Source organism: Barbatula barbatula (genome assembly GCF_947034865.1).
Source record: "Barbatula barbatula genome assembly, chromosome: 8".
Classification (NCBI taxonomy): Eukaryota; Metazoa; Chordata; class Actinopteri; order Cypriniformes; family Nemacheilidae; genus Barbatula; species Barbatula barbatula.
In genome coordinates, this window is record NC_136771.1 from 17,633,699 (window position 1) to 17,651,392 (window position 17,694).

Sequence of the window (17,694 nt, forward strand, 5' to 3'; positions counted from 1 at the left end):
CCTAAATTGTATAGTGAAAGCATTTCTAAGCATTTCATTCTTTGGCAGCTTTCATTAAATCACTTTTCTAGTGAGTTGAGTCAGTCAGCCCCCTCACATTTCCCAGCACCTACGCAGGAATGCGAGCACATATACACACAAGGACCGAGGGGTCTGAAATGAGATGAGAGCAACAAGACAGGAAGTGGTTCTTCTTGAGGCGCCTCTCTCTCTCTTTCTTTCTCGAGTGTAGGAGAGTTTCATATCCTGTAGTGCACCTCGACATATTATGCTGCAGAACTACATTACCCATGATCCTCTCAGTCAAAACGGGCCTGGCTATAGATGCAAAAGAAAGCAGTTTTAGATCAATTTACTTTTTCTATTCTTTATTGTTTACGGGTTCATGTCCTTCCACATCAAAGCATGTTTATTAATAAAGGTAAAGGTAATAACATGACAAAAATTGAAAATGACTCAGGTTTTGTGTCTTCTGAAATTGAAGTGACTCTTTCGGTATCATTTTCAAAGGTATCTTCCCTGTCCTACACACTTGTTCCTCACTGACTCACCACTGCATGGCCGAATAACACAGAATGTGGAAAATCTTCAAGATTCAGGTGATTTATTTCAACAGCTGTACCTTTCTTGGCTGTTTGTTGCTTTTTAGCATCGCCCGCAGCACATGGAGCTTAAATCCATATCTGACATGTGAACTGATGATACACAATCTCTAAAGTTTTGGCTTAACTGTCATAAATTGGTGATTGTGCAAGGCTTTGAGGCTATATGGGTGGATTGTGTGTGTGTGTGTGTGTGTGTATGAGAGCGCTCGTGTGGTAAGAGAACAGTGCAGGTGTTTCCTGTTGTAGAGAAGTGAACAGTCTGTGTGGTATGGTCGCGAGAATGAATGCGTGTATGTGTGTGCGTATTCATTTTTTGTGTTTGCGCAGACCACACCACTTTGTAGAAGTGAAGCTCAGCTGGCCAGATATGGACTGAGCCATATAAAATTATTTAATATATTTTGACCACACTCACAGACCCAAGCATCCATTCGGTCAATGTATTGAGTTTATATAAAGAACTTATCAGTCTGTTCTAATTATTTTCACTTCCTCTTTTGCGGCATATCACATTTGGTTGTCCCCATTCTTGCATAACCTCATCTTTAAAACATCATTAGTACTGAAAGGCTATATAAACCCTTTTACTGCAGAATAATATAGTTTTTATATATTTTTATTCTGTTTAAATGCATAAACATGATGTATACCACTTAACTGTTTTTAAGTTGATCTTGGAAAAACGGCAACAGTTATATTTTAAAATCAACATTAAACATCAACAGTGCAGGAAGATCGATTTAATGAAATGTACAAAACATTTACAGATTTATATAATATATTTGACATCAGTCTTTCGTGTAAACACAACTAACAAATATAGTCAAATTGTGTCAACGTAAAATGCAGTCATAACGTTTTATATGGTGCAACAAAGAGTTTTGAGAGACTTCAGAGAAGATTCTCTCCTGCTGGGATGTGGTTTCGGGGTCTAAACCCTTCGGTTCTCCAAAAGCACAGGCCTACATCATCTCGTCTCCATAAACCACATAACATACACTCCATCTTTCTGACTTTCTCTATTCTTCTGTTCCTCTGGCATGTCTTCCTTTCATGTAGTGTAAGTGGTAGCTCATTATTTTCTTTGCTTATATCTTACCTTTGTGTTCTTTTTTCAAATGTAAAAAGTTTAAGTCACCAATTGCCTATATGATTTAAAGGGTCAAAAAGAGAGTAGAGGCTGTTGTTGAGGACATTCATTTCCGCTTTCAGTTCATATCCAAGACAGTTTATATTTTTACGTATTCTTACGTTGATTCTGTATTTTTAGGTGATGTACATTTCATGTAACATTCTGGGGGACTTTCCTACCCTCTGATCGAAGAAGGCTTGCATCATGTTTTAAACACGGCCAACACGTCAAAGCGGCAAGAAATAAAAGCTATTCCACATAAATGTGTGTTTTTGTCTAAATTAGCGTTTGTTGTGACAAGCAATGCTGAACTTAGTCTTTCCCTTGCTTCCAGGAATCTTACTTTAGTTACGACTAAATGCCACTCTAACTGGACAATATACAAAAATTGTCCTCTGATTTCCTCTTCAACGCAGTAATCATACACCTTGGAATCTGTTCACCCCATAAATTGCTTGTTGCTGAGAACTTGTAACATCATGCATGGATAAGATCACGTTGATGTTATAGCAAACAATGCTATGAATATCCGAGCACATGGGTACGCTTTTACAAAATAATCATATGTTACGAACTCTGCACACAATATCTCTTCCATTCACACAATTGTGTGCAGATGCACACACGCTAACCCTATTTGAAGGCTTTAAAGAACATCTATCACACACTTTGTGGACATAAAATATTGCAAAATGAACACAAACAATAAAATAAGAATCGAAATGATGGTTGTACCTTATCAAATTGAATTAGTCGTTTATCTAGTACACTTACATTCAAATTATCAACCAAAACACTGAAATAATGTGTTAATATATTGTTTTTCCAAAGCAGTGTTTATTTAACACTATTGATTCATAATATTTAGAAACATTGGACATTGCATATACCCATAATTTAGAAAATAATAAATAATAACAATGCATGTTTTAGTTGTATGATAATCAAATTACATTGTATTACTATTTATTTGTAACGCACTGTTTACAGTGTCTTTTTTAGGAACTGAACCGTTCTTGTCACAGCCGAAAAGATATTTCCCCGTAATATGTTATACTAGATGTTTACAATTTGTTTGGATAATAGCGTCTGCTAAATGTAAATGTACAATGTCAAATTTATAAACCACATCTCAGAAAAGGTCATATCCACCTCCAAATTTGTCACCAATTGTTTAACAATTCTACAAATTAATAATTTATGTCTGCATTTGTCATATCTTTAATACAACTTGTTGTCATGCAGGACTTATTACACACACACATTTAGATTTACAATCACACTTCTGGGTTCGCTGTATACACAACAGACCACTCAAACACATGCTATAACAAAATACAAACTCAACCTTCTTTTTTAAACACCTACTTGTTAAGTGATGCTAAAAATAATCAGGCAAATATTTTAAATGAAAGATCTTCAGGACGGAACTCCTGAATAGCTTTTCCTAACCCACAAAACAGTCTTTTTCGACTGCAAACCATTTTCAGTAAATCATAAATACAAAAGAGATTTTTTTTTCATTCAAAGCCAAAATATTTCTTATGATGGTCAAATATCATATGGTAATATGATTGTTAGTCACATGTTACAGTTTTGATTGATTTTGTAGGTTTACTAACTAAATGAGCAAATAAGAAAGGGTGTTGCAACTTCACAAATTGTCAACAAATGTTACAGTATAACAAAAGCTGTTTCTGTAGTTAAAAGTCAAGGTAAATGTTTAATATCTTTATAAAACTAACAACGGACACTGTTCGTAATTAATTATTCCTTTCAAAACAGAAAAATTTGATTTTTGTTTAGTGATAAAAAAACGGAGGTTCCTCATCCAATATTTAACGTGTCAAACTAAAGTGATAGTTTATCCAAAAATGTAAATCTCTTTCATTATTCACATTTGCATCTACAAACCAGTATGAGGTTATTTCTTCTGAAGAACACAAAAGATAATAGTTTAAAGAACGCTGGTAACCAAACAACATTGACTTCCACGGACACATTTCTCAAACTGTCTTATTTTGTGTTCTACAGTCATATACAGATTTTGGGTGAACTATCCCTTGAAAAATAAAGTATTAGGAGACTTTACAGGGGTTAAAGTGTAGCAGTCTTCGCCTTGTCTGTCTTCGCGCGCGATTAACGGCCGTACGAACTGCACACTCAAAAACCTGTTGCACGCCACGGTTGCTGAGTGCCGAGCATTCTAGGTATCCTTTGGCACGGATCTCCTGTGCCACTTGTTTGCCCTCTGAGGCTGTGGTGCAGTTGGCACGATACGGGCCCATCTCACGATGATCCGTCTGTGTGGCCACAACCAGAACAGGTACTTTCGGGAGAAACTCCCTCACCTCAGCGATCCACTTTTGCCGTAAATTAAGTAACGAGTTAGGATTTGCCACGGAATAACACAGCAAAACCACATCCGCCTGCTGATAAGACATGGGCCGGATTTGTCGGAATGTATCGTGTCCTGCTGTATCCCACAATCCCAAACTTATCTGGATTCCATCCATGAAAACATCAACGCCAGTGTTTTCGTAGACGGTGGGTTTGTAGGTCTCTGGGAACGTCTCAGAAGTGAAGCGTACAAGGAGGGCTGTTTTACCCACCGCGCAGTCCCCGACCAGCACGCATTTCACAGAGGTCTCTTCCACCCCATTCATTATTCTGTCTGTTATAGCAAGGAGCAGTCTAGTAGGCCGAAACGTGTCCAAGAAGTGTCAAGGTCATCTCTGGAGTTATAGATTTTCACAGTAAAGATCCTTGAATTCACACACCATTCTGAAGTTTATCTCGATCTGTTGCAGCGTGAAATTTTAATCTTCTGAACTGTAGTCCAGCGCAGAAGTAGGAACCGTTGTCATCGTATATCAATAGATGAACTCAAAAGCGCACAGATTCATACAGGTCTATCTCTCATCTGTTTTGAGTGTCTTGTTGTCTCTCTGGCTCCTGCATTATAGAGAAAATAAAATAGTGAAATATTTTTATGGAATCTCAAAACACATTGGACACACACAAAAATCACCCAATCAGTGGTCACGTTGAATGCATTTATATTGACTACGGTAGGATTAAGGAAATCCGCAGTAGGACGAAAACTAAACTTACAACAAATACAACAACATTAATAGGTAAACGTTTCTAAAATGTAATAGGGCTAATGCTAATAAAGATTGTTTGACGTGGTTTCTCGAAGCAACAACAACTATAGCTCATTCTAGGCCTCTATCAGGCTGTAATGATAGGAACGCACAAGATTAAAAAAACTGCTTTTTACAGCTAAATCTCTGGATTTAAAACACCTAAAAACATTAAAAGTGACAAAGTTTACTTGTTGCTTCAGTATTTATTGACATATTCAGCTTGGAAACTTCTTATGCTAACCCTTAAACACAGAGGCTGTAATGTGTTACAAATACTTTATATCTTCTTCAAGTGAACTGCTTCAAATCAGATGTACTAAGATCTGATGCAGTTTTATAAATAAAAAACTTAAGAGTATCGCAAAAAACAAATAAATAAATCCGACACATTTAGGGGATTTCAAGGGTGTCGTTGATGGAACAAATGACACACACTATTCTCACACTATAGCATTATACAGTATAGTAAATATAGAGGCATTCTGTAATGTTAAGTTATGCCTTAAGAATATTGTTTGTTAAGCAAAAATAAATTAAGAACGAAACAAAATTCTGTCCACTCCTTACAAAACTTTTCAATGCAAGGATTATGAATATTCTGTTGAAAATGTTATATTATAATAGAAAAGTATATTTAATTTTTTTATCAACCTTAACCAATGCGTGTCAAGTTTAGATTGTTAGTCCATTTGTTCCACTGATTCATAAGGCACAACATTTGTAAAGAGGATCAAATATAAAGTAAAACATTTTAGAAAACAACTCACCTCTTTCAGCTCTATAACGGTGAGATTCATGAGCGGATATGAAGCCTAATTTTACATCTGCTCTTGCACACTTTAATTCAACATAAACAATAGGTTCAGTCCAAATGTGCATCTAGGCCTGTCTGAAAAGCGTTAATTGTTAAAGACAGGAAATGCAAGTTCTCTTGAGCACAGAGATAATATGCCTTCACAGACAGAGCAGATGCTGCATCCTTTAGTAGAGGGAAGTGAAATACAAGGTTGGGCTGTGAAATCATACATCATATCTCTTGTTAGCTTCCGCTAAGTGTGACGTTCCTGGCGTTGAAGGTACCGTATGAAGGGTTTTGCTGCTTCTGCATTCGAAAGCTTGTGGTGCAATAAACTGTCGAATACATTGGGCAAAATGAACCAAATAAATATAGTATTCATCATGTCCTATTGATTTTTGAAGTATATTGTTTAGGGATTGTTCAGGCTCACCACATTTCTTGTGTCACAACATGCATGCACAAATGTGACTGGTATTCAGAATAATAATGTTTTATGGATAAACATTAAAAGCAATGTTTTCCACGAAGAAAATCGATTAGAAATTAAAATTAAACATGAAAAAAAGTCATAAAATATAAACCTGATCTTATTTTAAGTGTTATACTATCTCCAACACCTCAAACATACTTTGAGTGTTTTTGCAAGGAGAACCTAACTAAAAAAATATAATACGCTCTAAAATCAAAACATGAAAATAAGGCACGATATACTGTATTTATAGGAAGGAATTTTCCATATTAATTTTTCACAGTTGTAAAAAACTAACTGTATTTTACAATTTGCACTGCATTAAATTACATTTTAGCATTAACGGAAATGTCCGTAAAATAAAGGGAAAATGTGCTTGTAATTTTCTGCCAGTACTTTATCCGTTTTTGCCAGGATTTTGTTGCAACTTTTTTTTAAGATCAAGGGATATATCATTCTGTTGATTTAACACACGTTTTGTGTTTGTTTGTTTAAAAATCTTAACATAAAATTTTAACTGCATTAAAGTCGTTCAGTTCAGCCTCCAGCAATATTTATCAAGTCAACTGCATCTGCCTCTAGTGGAGAGGAAGGGAACTGGTTGCCCATCCACAGGTGCTACATTCATCATGGAAGAATTTGACCTTTACTAATTGAAACTAAGTCAGCTACTGAGCGTGCAACATGTCGAGTTATATTTCCCCACCAACGTTTTCTATCGATTCAGGGGGAAATAGAAACAAAGAGAAACAAGGATGTCGAACAAATTCAGCTGTGATTTTGAGCCCCAAAATCATGCCAAGCTTCACGTTTCATTTAGCATCACTGTACTGCATTTTAATTTCATCAAAATTAAACAAACAAAATGTGTACATGTTAACTCTTTATTCTTTAGTTGTTTCATCATCATTTATGAACAAATGTAAACAGGCAAGTTCGCCTATAAAATGTATTTTAGAATTTCTTGAAAAGGTTAAAAATATACAAATTTCCTTCAAAAATATTTTCAAAACAGTTGTGAGAATTCTCACACATAAGAACTGTGATTTGCATAGCAAGATTAAGATGCCTATGAAACAATGTTACATCACAAAATCTTAAACCGGATGTATAAAAACCAAAGATGATATAAAACCAAAAAGGACATAAAATGTTTGACTCGTGGCTCTTATTTAAGACAGGGCCCTTTTTATGCTGCGCACAAACACAGTAAACTAAAATTCATTGATCAGTATTTATATTTCCATGAATGATATGTATACAAAGGAATGCTGTAGAAAGGTGCTAATAATCTGATGTCCTTACTTAACATCCTTGAACATAGCAGACGATGACCTGCTACAGTAAAACTGTTTCCAAACCAAAAACATGATCAAAACAATGAACAACAATAAAATTACATGTCAAACATTATAAATACCTGATAAACATCCCCCTTCTGCTTTTACAGTTTACAAATTACTGGTACATTTAGACAAACAAATCTGTGGTCTTCATCTCCTCACAAAAGGCTCAGAGGTTATGCACTAGCGATCAGAGCACAACATTTCAGAACACTCAGCAAAAGTGGGATCGGTTCTATTATTGTAAGGGAACATCCATAAAAAAGTAAACAAGGTATATCAGCCAATATACACCATAACTGCGTAAATATGCAGAGATGCACACAGTTCCAAAAAGTGCAGTTTTTAACTGTAGTTTAAAATCAAAAGCACTTTAGCGTTGCTGGTACCACTGGACCTCAGGGAAGACACTTTCAGGCAGCAAAAGTAAACACTTTACTTGTAGCAGCTTATTCAATGTAGTGTGACCAACACCAACCCAGTTTTAGGCTCACCATAACTGTAAGAAAAACAGAAATGATGAAGCATACATTTTTGTAATGATTATTATGTGAGGTAATGTTTATATATGAAGACCTGTAGTGATGGCTTTTGAGGTAGTCTAGTACTGCAGGCCTGATACGTGCCACGCCCCCTTGACTGTGATTGCCTTTTCCAGTGATGACTGACAGCTGGGGGCCACACACACCTTGATGCCACTCTACCAAAAAACATGTCCATTAAACATTGTACTTATACTTTAGTTACACCCGTAAGGAAAAACAGTGAGAAATGCTCATGATTCACTTACCCGATGTTTTTTCATCAAGCACTCTGGTGAGGTGATAAATGGCCTCATCCACATGCAATCCATGAAGATCGAGAATATTCTGAGGCAGAAGCGAAGCGTTCACTCTCTCAAATATCTGCATGGCTGCGAGGTGGTTTGCTTCACGCATCTTCTCTCCATGCATGCGGCCCTACACATAGGCACATACATTTAACGGAGCAAAACAAATGTATAAGGAAAATATATTTTCAGGATTAAAAAATGTATTGTGTGACATTTATTTTATAAAAAGCACTTCTCCAGACGTGGCTGCATTAAAAAATGCAACAAGAAATCAAGAATATCATGTCAAATAGTGAATAATATACATTATATACTGCTGATCTCTTTCACCTGTTGCGCGTAGAAACTGGACACATCCTTGCATCCTTGTCTATAGGCTTCAGCCGCTTTATTAAAACTCTCTATCTGCCGACTCTTATGCAGCACTGCCTCCGTGCGAAAGTCCACATATTCCGGGTCTTCCGTATCCTGGAACTGAGCTGCTTCCGCCTGCACATCTCTCCGTTTCCATTTCTGAAGGAAGAAAGATGTCAGCTTTTGTTTCATTTCATAATGCTTTATGGTCACGTTTAGAGAGCTCACCCTCTCTTTGCTCTGCGGTCTGCTTGTGCCATTGCGCTGAAGGGCGGGTTCAGAGGCCACAACGTTTCTGACTGGCCCGTCATCCAACAGAGTGTGCAAAAACTGTTCGGTCTGCTCCAGAGAGTAACTACACAAACATAAGCAGATGTATTTAGGTTATTTACGCAGTTATACAAAATACAATAGATCATCCAAATATTACACGCAGTACCTATTAACGGTGGATATCAAGAACCTGGCTCTCCAAATTAGTGCCAAGAGAGGTCACACTAAATACTTTTGCTCTAATATGTTTTTTGTGTTCATATTTCTTGTATTTTCTGTTTGTATCTTAATAGACTTTTGCACAGTAATGTACATCACATTATAGACGTTAAGCATGTTGTAGTATCATGTTACAACCATTAATGGTCATTTTACAAAAGACTTTCAGCACACTTACAACAGGCACATTTGCCATGGCTCAATCTGGGCTGATGAGTTGCTTCTCATTTCTTAAACTCATTTCTTAAAATAGTTGTGAAGGGGAGAGGACCTTATCAATGTCCCATGTTTTCACGAACACGGGTTTCATTTGGGATGCACTAATGTGTCCTCGGTCCAAGCTCCTATACAAGTGCCCTCTTTGCAAATTGTATTAAATGCAATTTAACTCTTTAGACCACCTCACCTTCAATGTTCCATATAATCAAATGACCTTAGCATCTCATACTCACTTGTGATCTCTGAAGATGTCCCTCAGAAAATGTCGGTCTATGGTGGGGAAGATCGAGAAGAGTTGGTTCTCCTTCAGCTTGGCTGCGCTGTCTTTCTTATCCAGATCTTTTCGGCTTGACCTGGACTAAATCACAGATATGGTTCATGGTTACCTCCTCCCTTAACAGCTCTAATGACTAAATGAGTGTTTATGTTAAGTCAAAGTGTTACCTTCTCTATGCTGTCTTGCATCACCTGCTCTTCAATCATGATGTCCCTCAGAGAGATGGTGGGACAGGACACACTCCAGTGGTCCATAAAAGGAGCATCTTCATACAAACCTTTGCTTCCCTGTCGTTCACCCCAATGATCGGTATCTTCATTACCATGGAGACATGAATGAAAGGACAGAAAATAACAGACAGAGACAAATTGTTCATAGTGTGTGTGTGTGTGTGTGTGTGTGTTTTGCACTGGTGAATGAATATGTAAATAGACAGAGGAAACGAAAGGGACGCATCAAGAGAAGTAAGGTACAGGAAGTAGTGACTTAATGGAAGTTGATGAAATCGACAAGACTAAATGTAAAAAAATCTGACAATTTATGCAAAGTGCTATGAAGACGATGTAACTAATTTTTCATAGATGCATATTAGTGATACCAACTATAAGAAAATTACTGTCTGTTATTTTTTTAAACGGACAGTTTACCTAAAATGAAACTTCTGTCATTATTTACTCACCCTCCAGTGGTTTTAACCGGTGGGGTTTTTGTTGTTCTGCTGGAGGAATTTGTGTCATCAAACAGTTCTGTGCCACTATTGACTACCATAGTAAGAAAAAAACAATACTATGGTAGTCAATGGTGCCCCAGAACTGTTTGATCTCACCCATTCTTCAAATATCTTCTTTGTGTTTAACAGAACAAATAAACGTATACATGTTTCAAAACAACTTGAGGTTGAGTTAATGAAAGAATCTTCATTTTTGTGTGACTTATCCCTTAACCCTGCAGTCGGTTGCTTTTGCCTCTATCGCCATCTCTGTTGGAAACATACAATTGCAGGTAACTTTACATGTCTTACGTGTGTTGAAGTCAAATTACATCCAAATTATACTTTCCGCAAAACTTTGTGACTTGATTTTGAGCTCTCCATAACTGCTATTTGTTAAAAAAGTGACATATTGCACCATTAAGAATTAGTAAGTTGTCTCACTATCTTGCAGTTGCTGATAGGACAGGGCATCCTGTCTGTGCTTCTCCTGCCAAAGACAATAGACACTAGCTAAGTTCTACATCATACATCAGAATAGCAGGTTAATAGCCAAACATTGTACGGATAAGATGATCCAGACATGCAACTTACTTGGATAGTTTCTTTCCATTTCTGGTGCAGAAGTTTGGCCAAGTTAAGGTCTATTTGCACCGCACAATCATCTGATGAAAAGGCACCTGCATCCACATGAAGAGGAAAAAGACATTTGAATACATTGTAAATGCGTGAATGAGAAGGGGAAAGTTTATCCAAAAATGAAAAGTCTTTAAATTCCCAAATCTTCTGCAGAACACAGCAGATATTTTAAAAAACATTGGTAAGCAAACAACAATCCATTGACTTGCATTGTATGGACAAAAAAAACACACTGAAATATTTCTAAAATATTATTTTATATAATATTAAATCTATTATATCTATTTTCTTTTGTGTTCAACAGAAGGCAAAGTCATACTGTGTACAGGTTTTGAACGACATAAGGATAAATAAATGATGACAGATTCTTGGGGGTGGTTCTTTATCCCTTTACAGACAACAAGAGATATCCTATTTTTAACAATTGATTGATCAGATTATTGGTTACCTGGACTGACCCCTACAGGTCCAAACAGCTCAGTGAGCTGCAATGCAAGTTCAGTTGGAAGCTTTAGCTCCAGACTCTGAATGTTCATTGTATTTGGCTCTCTCTCAGTTCTCTTTCTCTCCTTTTCACGTTCCTTCCTCAGCTCCTCCTCCTTGCGCTCTATTTCATCAACCTGACGCAGGAGTAACTGTGTTGTGGCAGCCACTTCTGCACTCATTTCTTCATCTTCCTTTTTTTTCTTCACTCCATCCTCCTCACTACATTCCTCCAACGCTCCCTCCATGCATCGAGCAACTGGCTCACTTTCAGTAACTATTGTCTCTATCTGGCTTGGATCGGTTTTATTTGGCTCTTCAACATTAGCTTCTGGAACCTCTAGGGGGGCACCAGTGTCTTCTGTTGGTTGGTCTACAATTGATGACTCACGATTCTCCTGTTTCATTATGACACCCTCCACAGAACCTTCAGCTTCACTTTGGGAACTTTGTCCAGTGCTCCAATCATCATCAGCCTGGCTCAAATCACTAAAGTTAGTTTCTTGTGACTTGGGACGGATGCTACTTGGTGAACTTTTGCTTGAGTCCACATTTTGGTCATCTCTGGCATGGTCAACATCTGAGCCCATCACTTTTTCTATGGACGGATCTTTCTCCGCATCCACAGGAACAAGAGACCACAATTCAGCCTCGTCTTTATATAGCTGTTCTCCTGAATCTAGCAGCAAATTAGTTGTCCATTCCATATCTTGATGGCACTTCTCATAAAGGTCCTCCAGGATGTCTATGGAGACACGTCTGAAGTGCCGACTTAGAATCTCAAGGTTGTACTGTTTGGAGTGCCATTCCTTAAATTCGTTCTCTTCTACCTGAGAGCCTTTCTCGTGGACCACACGATAGGGCACCCCTTGTTGGCAGGCAGACTGTTCTTCCTTCACTTTTGGATTGAAACGCAAAGAGTTACCTTCTAATATAACCAAAGCACCACCAGTAAAATCTTCTGAAGTACATTTGTGCTGGTCAATTCGCCAAAGCAGAGCAAAGTCCTGAGGGTGTGTTTGGGTTGAAGCACTGGAACATGACACCAGTGATGGTGAGGGATCAGGGAAAAGGTGTGAAATAACTGGAGATTGTGAGGGTGGTGAGGAGGGACTTTGATTGGTGAAGGTAAGCGCCAGTTTACACGATTTTCCTGATCTTCGACTAAGCCCTCTCCGTCTCTCCAGACTGCTTTCAGATTCTAAGCCACCCCTTAAACACTGATTTCCTTGGATGTTGGGGCTCATGCTGCTTTTATCCTCCGACACCGTAAGCGCCGCCTCCTCAACCTTCTCCTTTATGTCCTCAGCAGACACTGGATCTGACTGCTCGGTCTGTTCTTCTTGTTTTGTGGGAATTGGAGAACTCAATAAATCTTGACTTGGGTCAGTGCATTCTGAGAACTTCTGCACACAGTCAGGGAGCACAGATCTGGTCTGCAAAGTCAAGTCCTCCTCTTTTCCACCCCAAAATGAGGAATGTTGAGAAGCTGGAGACGAGTTTCCTTGTAGAAGATCTACGAGTTTTTGAAATTCAGCAACCTTAAGTTCGTCAGTGCCAGATTGCTTCTCTTCATCAGAAGAAACGTTCTCCATTTCTTCCACAGCACTGGACTCCACATTCTTTACCGAGCGATTCTTTGAACTTTGTCTTCTTCCTTGCCGCTGGCCTTGAGATTCCATTGGCCAGTCTCCCACAAATTCCAACAGCTCTGGTCGCACAACATTGTCCTCAGAAAGACACATTCCCTCACATTCCCTCTCCTTTTCCTGCTCTAAAGGCCCATCACTGGAGTCAAAGTTCACAAGTCGATCCACGATATTCACTCCCTGTACACTTCTAACATACGCTCTGTCCCTTTTTACTCGTTGACCAATGGACTCTGAAAATGCTACAGGCTGCTCTAAGAACTTCTCTTTAGATGCCCCGGTGTCCACAAGACAGGCATCCAGCTCCACATCCAAATCTTCTCCATCAAGCTGGTCAGACAGTGGAGTCCCTGACCCTTCCAGAGCATTCTCACAAAACAGCATTGGCTCCTTAGAACCGAAGGATCCAATTTTACCTTCTTCTTCACCCGTGGAAGTACCGAACGGCTGTCTAACTGAGGACACATCAGGCAGTGATGAGGAAAGATATGGATTCAGTTTGCTTAACCCAGAGTCACCAACAAGATCAGGATGGCTGATGACAGGAGGAAAAGATTCCCTAAAGAAATTTTATTATATATATTAAAAAAATAAAAATTGCTGAGACAAATAAACATTTGTAATGTGAATGTAATGTAATGTGAGTGCTTACTGTGGTTGGCCAGCACCAGCTTGAGTTGAATCCACAACACTTGGTACTGGTTTATGTGAAATCATGATGCTTTGGACAGAGACAAATCTGTCATATCGATCAAGCATACGTCTGATCTTATCTTTTGATACTTGGTGTCTTGTACGCCTTTATAGAGAGGATAAAGGAGAGTTAGTTTCTTTGCGGTTCAGTGATTATTTCAAGCTATGTATTGCAGTTGAATGCTAGTATTTGTTATTCATACTTCAAGAGTAGTTTGGCGATATAAAAAAGTTACAGTGATTCCATCAGTGCACAATGAGTTTCATGTAGTTAGTAAATGTGGTTAATGCTTATTTGTGGTCATGTCTAACATACTTCTCCAGCTCTCTGGGTTTGGCTTTCCACCAGGTATCTGGCTCACGAAAAAGCACCCTATACCTGTATTTTTGTGCCTAGGAAAAGGAAATGATCAGCATGATGAACCTGTGTAAGTCTGCGTGAGCTACATTTACATTTTTGTGTTAAATCAAATGCACATCACACTGCAGGTAAGTATGAAACATTCCACAGTGAATAAATCTTGTGAATAAATAAAATCATGTGTGTGAAATGAATATACATTTTAATAAAATTTTACTTTTAATCAAAATGAATTGATAAAAAGCCACAGCACATTTAATATTTCAGAATTTTCTGAATGTTATTAATAATGACTATTAATACTGAACATTAAACTGGTTATTTCTTAACATTTTTCTATCTACAGAGCACAAATTAATTGCATTTTCTTTCCTCTTTTCATTAACAGGATATATCGGTCCTGATCATCTGCTGTTTTTAAACTGTTAGCCAATAGCAGGGAAATTTGCTTTTATCAACCAATACCAATTATTGGCCAATATATCAGTGCATATCTACTAGAAATATAAAATTGGCTAGGATTTGGAATCGTCCGAATTTTATCGATTCCAATTATGATGCTGCTTATCGATTTCAATTCTTATAGATTCACAGTTTCTATTCCACAGTTTAGATTAAGATATCAACCTGATGTTATTAGCCTGCTTATTGACTGGTTTTGTGCATATGTACACATAGAACCACGTATTTCTGATTTATTCCAATTTGTATTACCATAGTTGAATTACATCATGGTTAATCTGTAGTGACTATTAAGAAACTATGGCTAATTTGTGATTCCTGTGCTTTAATGCAAATACTATAGTTAAACCATGCTTACTATAGTAAAAATATGGTTCATTTTACGAAGGGCTTTTATTGAGATATCAGCAGATCACGCAACATGTGTACTTTCCTTAAAACATGCCCACGGGAATTGAAAAGAGGAATTTTATTTGGATCCGATTCCTTGCCTTTCGATTGGAATTGATTTTCGATTCCCAACCCTGCTGTCGGCCACCACTGTGCATTTAGATTTTATTTCATATATGTGTTTTATTATAAACTGCTCACCATGGCAACGTATGGTTTCATCTCCCAACACTGCATATTGGTGTTGTCTATTATGATGGGCGTTTGGAATTTTTCAAAAGCCTCTTTTGCTGAAAAGTGTACAAATTGATCACCAGAAAGACATTGCATGAGATCAGGCTGTTTATTTCATTGACAGATAAACAGTTTAACACACAGGGAAATAATTGCAAATATTTGTTCACACCGGACATTTGGTTTTGTATTAAGCTAGAGATGGACAGACCCTGTGTATAACTCACCTCTCTTTTGATTCCACCCGTGGGCCTCTGCTAGTAAATCTGGCTCATAATGGTAATGTCCATTGCGAGTAAAATATTCGTCACTGCTCAAAACAACCCCTCCTGGGTTATGATCCAGCAAAGCCCTGGAAAACAAGAGAGAAAATCTTTAAATAAAACAAACCTATAGACACTTTATATAGACACAATTCATATCAGTTAATTCTGGCTATAAAATTGGTCTACCACTTATTAACATAGCACAAAGCTTTTTCTCTGTCGTCTTGCTTACATGGCAAGGGTGGTTTTTCCTGATCCAGGTGCCCCTCTTAGTAATACCAGCACATGACCTTCCAATTTAAGACGGTTTATCGTCGGCATAGTCCATGACTGTGGTACAGTAGCAGAGGGCTTCAAAGGAGCTTGTCTTGTAGGTCTTTGAGCCAACCACTGAGCACCAGAGATGGAGTTCATATTCCAGGGTGTGGGATTAGACATGACAGGCGTGATGAAGGCTGGCCCAACATTGTGGGGATGGAACACAGCTGCACGTGTGTTCCAGAACATGGCTGGTGTGCTGAGTGCTTCATTATGCCGGCTGACTGCAGACACCTGTGTGTTGGTAGGAAGTTGATCAGGTCTGCGGTACACCTGGAAGGCAGACGGCCGCTGTTCAGCTGAGCTGGCGCTCACTGTTAGATGACTAAAGTCAAGAGATATGTTTTTCTGCTCAGGAATACGACCGCCACCAAAACTCAGTTCATTGACTGGTGAACTGCCAGCCACAGAGACACATTCAGAGTTGCTTTCTTGGTTTAACTGTTCGAGCTCTGATAAGGTTTGAGCAGCAGGAAAATGAGTCTGGGAGGTAGGAGGCGGAGAGGAGAGAGGGATTGACTGAGTAGGAGGAGGCAGAGCAGAGAGCGATATGGAGGACATTGGAGGACTAGATTGTGTTTGCTGTGATGTAAACGTTTCAAGTTCCTGATCTAGGAGGGTGTCAAAGTCTTCTGTGAAGTGTGTTTCATCAGGGATGATCTTCGGCTGAGATGCAGGCTGGTTTGAGCAAACAAAGCTCTGCGCTGTTCCACTGGGAAGTACTGTTTTACGGTGGCTTGCTCCCAGTAGAGCAGCCGCCTGCTCGAACCCTGAGACACGAGGAGGGGGCGGGTCTGTGCCTTCAGCAGCATTTGACAGCTCCAAAAGAGAATCCATTGCATTTTCAACTAAAAAGACAGTGATGAAAAAACAAGACGTTAAAGAATAAATATGTATACTACAGGATGAAAAAAGATATTGTTTTAATCTAGGAATATCAATGTCTTACAAAACACTATAAAATACATAGGGCAGGGTTTCATAAGAATCACATACAGGTCTGGTGTACTTACAGTCTGTATCTCAAAACAACAAACAATAAACGCAAACCACGTACAATCCAATTAACCTGTACCTTGTAAAAAACGTGATCATTTGGAAAATTCGCAGTAAGTGGAGACAATTCACCTTTAAAATCTGCCTCTGACAGCACCATATAAATAACTTCAGGATCCAGATGTGAAAACATTTCTTGCATTCCCTGGATGACTTTGTCTCGGCTTTGAGATCCCGACCGACCGCCGCTGGGCAGCGTTGACTCACAGTAGTTACTATATCCCCATGATGAGTCCGCCTGGGTCACAACAGATCCATTCGTCCCGTGTGCTCGACTCTCGGGACCGCTCCCGTAATCGGCCCTCTGCCTCGTACCTCGAGAAGGACTCTGTCCGTTTTTCTTTTTCTTTGGCATTTTGCTGATCCAGGTTTACAAAGCACAGACCATCGATCCACTGTTTACTGTTTTTACTCTAGTAAAGGAAAAGTAGAAGAAAACCAGCCAAACAACTCTCAACGGGGTTGAAAAAAACTGCAGCGCCTCTAGCGGAGGGAAAGAGCACGAGCGTGTGCTTTCGTTGCATTTACAGTAGTAGATCGGTCAGATTTGATTCAGTATGGGTAATGTTTGCCCCGCGTTCTTTACGCTGTTTTAAATGAAATGTACCAGATGTTAGACAACGGACGCATTTTGCACCCAGATGTTTAATATGAAACATATTTTTGCCTTTAAGTTCTGGTTGAAGCTAATACGTGCATGTTTTCTAACACTTACGGTAATTTCAATCAGCGCATTTGACGTACAGTCAAACGCTTCTTTTCT

General features: G+C 38.5%; 2 protein-coding genes across 3 annotated transcripts; both read right to left on the reverse strand.

The window, feature by feature from the left end:
* Positions 1 to 2,554: 2,554 nt before the first annotated feature.
* Positions 2,555 to 4,537, reverse strand: rhoh (ras homolog family member H). Its single transcript, XM_079461441.1, has one exon. The coding sequence runs from the start codon at positions 4,401 to 4,403 to the stop codon at positions 3,816 to 3,818; it is 588 nt and encodes a 195-aa protein (XP_079317567.1). The 5' UTR covers positions 4,404 to 4,537; the 3' UTR covers positions 2,555 to 3,815.
* Positions 4,538 to 7,024: 2,487 nt separating this feature from the next.
* n4bp2 (NEDD4 binding protein 2) lies at positions 7,025 to 17,386 on the reverse strand. Of its 2 annotated transcripts, XM_079461509.1 has the most exons (16): positions 17,004 to 17,386; positions 15,790 to 16,723; positions 15,519 to 15,643; positions 15,259 to 15,347; positions 14,161 to 14,237; positions 13,804 to 13,950; positions 11,468 to 13,710; positions 10,975 to 11,060; positions 10,825 to 10,870; positions 9,839 to 9,984; positions 9,628 to 9,752; positions 8,912 to 9,038; positions 8,660 to 8,842; positions 8,288 to 8,456; positions 8,074 to 8,197; positions 7,025 to 7,996 (listed from the first exon to the last, which is right to left on the reverse strand). In XM_079461509.1, exons 1-16 carry the CDS (start codon positions 17,284 to 17,286, stop codon positions 7,951 to 7,953), a joined length of 4,950 nt encoding a protein of 1,649 aa, XP_079317635.1. In that variant the 5' UTR covers positions 17,287 to 17,386; the 3' UTR covers positions 7,025 to 7,950. The 2 variants fall into 2 exon arrangements, with proteins under 2 accessions (XP_079317635.1, XP_079317636.1); XM_079461510.1 differs by lacking the exons at positions 7,025 to 7,996; positions 8,074 to 8,197; positions 8,288 to 8,456; ... (2 more) ...; positions 9,628 to 9,752; positions 9,839 to 9,984 and adding an exon at positions 10,465 to 10,650.
* Positions 17,387 to 17,694: the final 308 nt, after the last annotated feature.

Bases quoted from the DNA above. Each gene is read 5' to 3' on its own strand.
- rhoh (XM_079461441.1), bottom strand. From the start codon at position 4,403: ATGAATGGGGTGGAAGAGACCTCTGTGAAATGCGTGCTGGTCGGGGAC.
- n4bp2 (XM_079461509.1), bottom strand. From the start codon at position 17,286: ATGCCAAAGAAAAAGAAAAACGGACAGAGTCCTTCTCGAGGTACGAGG. The intron at 9,039-9,627 runs GTGAGTATGAGA...ATGTTTGTGTAG, and splicing joins GACATCTTCAGAGATCACAA to TTACTCTCTGGAGCAGACCG. The intron at 8,198-8,287 runs GTAAGTGAATCA...GTTTTTTGGTAG, and splicing joins GCTTGATGAAAAAACATCGG to AGTGGCATCAAGGTGTGTGT.